The sequence below is a fragment of the Pygoscelis adeliae genome, unplaced genomic scaffold, assembly GCF_000699105.1.
Source record: "Pygoscelis adeliae isolate BGI_AS28 unplaced genomic scaffold, ASM69910v1 Scaffold85, whole genome shotgun sequence".
NCBI lineage: Eukaryota > Metazoa > Chordata > Aves > Sphenisciformes > Spheniscidae > Pygoscelis > Pygoscelis adeliae.
Window position 1 is genome coordinate 7,540,013 of NW_008824900.1, and position 4,146 is coordinate 7,544,158.

The 4,146-nt window shown below is 40.5% G+C and overlaps 1 protein-coding gene across 1 annotated transcript in view; it reads right to left on the reverse strand.

The window, feature by feature from the left end:
• ARL6IP1 (ADP-ribosylation factor-like 6 interacting protein 1) overlaps positions 1 to 3,864 on the reverse strand; it is a 6,589-nt gene extending 2,725 nt beyond the window's left edge. The window contains exons 1-3 of the mRNA XM_009324778.1: positions 3,790 to 3,864; positions 2,262 to 2,395; positions 380 to 499 (exon numbers count right to left, since the gene is read on the reverse strand). Coding sequence (XP_009323053.1) covers positions 380 to 499; positions 2,262 to 2,338 — 197 coding nt within the window. The 5' untranslated portion in view covers positions 2,339 to 2,395; positions 3,790 to 3,864. The remainder of the gene's footprint in view (positions 1 to 379; positions 500 to 2,261; positions 2,396 to 3,789) is intronic.
• Between the last annotated feature and the right edge of the window lie 282 nt (positions 3,865 to 4,146).

A 4,146-nucleotide genomic window follows, 5' to 3' on the forward strand; every position in this document is an offset into this window, starting at 1 on the left:
TCTTTACAAACATATAATCCAATACCCTTCTTCGTAATTTTAGTTCTCAGTATCTATTATCCATTAATTACTAAAAACTAGTTTAGCAGAACTAACTAGCATCCTTAATGGGGAGCAAAGAATGTGCCTACTCCTTTAAAAAAAAATCTTATTTTTCTAGAAGAGAAGGAACAATAAAGATATGTTGTAGTAGTAATCTTTCAGAAAAAGAAGGACATCTTACTAGTGTCCTCACTTCATATACTATAGAGATTGCCGATTTCTTACTACAATGATTCTATAAAGTAATCATTTGATATTTGCAAGTCAGATATCCATTTTGATAACGTTCATAATTTATTTACACTTAAGAAACTGCTTTAATTCAAGCCTTCCTCACCATTTATTAGAGCCAAAGATTCTAGGTGCAAGAGCAGGAACAAGATAATCAGCCAAGCAGAGGAACATAACGAAACAGGAGACACCTGAGAGAACTGACGGGTCCAAGTAGTAGATCATCCTGCAGAAAGATGATAACAGAAATGACTTCTGGATGCTCAGACTGCTAAATACTAGACATATTTAGTCACCTCTTCAGATTGGCTCAGGACTTCAAACAGTAGACCCACCCTCAATAAAATTTTCAAATTTGCTCCTGTTGCTAAAATAAAGAAAGGTTTAAGTACTTCAACACTATTACAAAGAAATACAAATTAAAAAAATACAATTTTCTTAATGTGCTAGATAAGAAAATGCTACAATACAGCAACCATAGTATAAAGTTCAGTAGAAGTAAAAATTCATCATTATTGCTCTCCGAAGTTGACCATCTAGTGAACTTAACGCTGACTGGGGGATGAGGACGAGTGAGTGAACATATGAAACAACACGGTGGAGTGAAAGCTCTAATCTTGTTGGTTCTTAAGTAAGTCACAGAATTCAGATCCACTACGGGTTGTCATTCGCTCTGTCTCACCTGTGAGAGCTAGTTAAACCTGCTCTGGACAAGAAGCCATAAATCTCCAACGAGGACAGCGCTGTGCTTTTACATATTAAGTGTGCCATCACCCAAATACAGCAGTATGGGTACCGGGCAAGAACTAGCTCATCTCGCAAGTGTCTGTTAACGCTCAGCTGTGCCCCGTGCTACTTATTTGCACTTAACAGAACTTCCTGAACATTGAAGTAATAAAAGTAAAGAAATGACACAGTCCATTGCAGGGCGAGTCTTGCTATACATCTGGCACAGTGCTACTGCACTGAATGTTCAAGTTCATTTTTGATGAAGTACCAATTCGGAATCTGAAGTAGTTCTGTCTATTTCCTCAAAGTATTATTCACACAAGATCTTTCCCGCTATAATCACAGAATTTCTAACAGAATACCCTGAAGTTCATGCAATTACTTCTTTTAAAAGAAAGTTACTTTTCAGTTTCATTTGATTTATATCCTCCTCACATCCCTTGAAGACCACAAAATTTATATTAGCCAGAAGACCAATTATCCCTGCCTCAGCTGGTTCAACATTTATTTTTATAACTCCCCTCTTCTCCTTACTCCAAAAACACATGCAACTGGCAAACTCCACAGCTGGCGTGGACACTTATCTGTACAAGGCAGGCTGGGGTCACCTTGACTACTACCATGTTACGTAAAAGCACGTACAGTGCCTCCAGCAAGCCAGTTCTGTATCTCCAATCCAGAGACAGGCAACACCCTCCCATCCCGTTGACTGAAAGTTACCCGCAATCTTTCCTTCTCCTCCTTTCTCAAAGGAGAGGACAGAGAATGTAAAAAAAACAAGTTGTGCAAAACCAACTGAACTCATCCTAAGCACCACACCAAAGATGCAGAATAGGAAAGTTTGCCCTATGGAAACAAGTTTTCCATAATGCTACTGCTGTTGGTTTGGGGAAAAAAGCCAAAGGAGATAACCAGATTTGTCTAAGAAGCAGGATACAAAGGATGAGGGCAGAATATGAACACACCAACGAAGAACATACAGCTGAGCATGGTAAAAAAACTACAGCAACCATTGCTGGCAAACAGCTTTTGCAGAAAGCGCTGCCCCCCTCTGAGCAGGATGCGACTCATGTTACTTCCTGTTCTCAACACACTGAAGGTTCTTCTTTTCAACAAAGTTCACACGCATTCAGAAACAGAACCTGGAGTAAGAGCCTTCCTATTAGATTTTTAAAGATGTCTTACTAATTTACTTAATAGGTTTGCTACTAGCCATGAAAATGCAATGGTGTTCTAGGCTTCCTCCACAACCTACTTACAGAAAAGAAAAGGAAACGACACTCATCAGCGCCAGAGGAAACCAGGCTCTCTCCCAGCGAAGAACTTTATCCGTCATCAAAATCACTTCTCCCCATCCTTGCAACTGCTCTTCCAAGCTAGCAGTTTCTGCAGCCTACACAAAAAGAGAAGAAAACTTTTATTACTAACCAGAGTATCAAATTAATTCCCACAGTCAAAGTAGCTAAAAAAAAGTGTCATAATTAAAGACCACAGTCACAAACCTTTCTGAGTAATTAAATTACTAATAATGATGTAAGTTTTATACTAAGTTATGACATTATAGCAGTGATACTTTAAAATAGTCAAGATCCTAACAAAGTAGCAAAGTAGACCAAATGATACCTCCTCCCAGATTTTGCCAAGGTGTTTTCCCCCAATCTCCCATTTGCGGTACTCCCTCCCCCCAGATTAGCAGAAAGTCAAGTTTTAGCTAAAACCTCTCAAGTTTTCAGTGTCAACATCTGGAAAACTGCAACATGAGAACTATTTAAAATATACGCATTTTCAAAGACAACTCTACCACATTAAACTTGAAGCTTTCTAGTTGCTGTCCAACACCAATTTTTTATTATGTGGAAGATGGATAAAAACTCAGAATCCACAACAGAGGAAAGTTACCCAACTGATCACATTTGGACTGCAAAGAAAGTTTTTCCACAGGTTGCCAAAGACAGTGATCAGGCAGCCTTTAAACTCCTCTTCCTATGTTATTCCTACATCCCTCCCTACACATCTGCAAGGAGGCCCTATCTGCTCTGGCATCAGCTTGCTAAGCAGTTCAACTGAGGTGTTCCCCATTTAACATAGCTGAACAGTTTCCCCTCAGTGGGACGAGGTATCTCGGAGACCACAAAACTCAGGTAACCATGAACCGAACCGATCACTGCCCAAGTAATAAGAGATGAAAAGCCATCAAGACCTGCACATGTGCTGTGCAGAGATAGCAGAGCAGGTTTCATTCTCAACTGTGTGCTACACTTACCTCAAATGAGAAGCCTGACACCAGAATAACAAGGACAGCTGAGTGCAGCTATCACAGCAAAGCACAGTTTTCTTGTGTGATACCATTGGAAACTATTTGAAAACTACAGTTCAGGACAAAAAAAAAAGTAGAAAACTATCTGACATGCTGCTGAACACCTTCCAGTTATCTGATCCATTTCATGTTCTAAACACAAACTGTCACATGGAGGGGGGGGGGAAAAAGCTGCATTTCTCCAGAAGACATTTTATGACAAACTGTTTTGCTTTATTACCTCTGGCTGTCTGCATTTAACATCACAACCAAGAGAAAATTTAATGGGAAACAGACTGGAATATAAAAGTGTTATTAATAGCAGCCTGCCTCTGTCAGCCTAGAAGGCAACTATTGCAAGTTGTTTTCCTGCCGGGCCAGGTAGAGAAAACTTAAGTCAGCTTTTGTCAACACCATCTTCATTCCAGAGCCCATCCATCAAAAGTGTTTTTTCATTAATCGAGCAACATAAAGTTTCTATAAATATGAACTTCTGCTCCAAAAGGGGCATCCCTCCCAAAGACTGCACGTATTTTTGGCAATACAGTGCCGGGCACCTTTTCTGCAGACATCCGAAGCTCCCTCCCCGCTCTGCGCTGTGACAGCTTCTCTCCGTCTCTCCAGGCGGCACAGCTTCCTGCTGCTGATCAATAACGCGCTCAGAAGCTTCCCTCCTTCAACCCCCTCACAGGCCTTTACAGTGATTTCCCATTGCCCGTGGCAATTACCATTACAGAGACAAATACACACATCCTTGTATTCCAGTTTTTTAAGTGATCAACCCCAGCCTCGGCATATTCCAGTTACGCTAATCATCCAGCTCCTGCCACTCTCCTGCATCGTTGAAG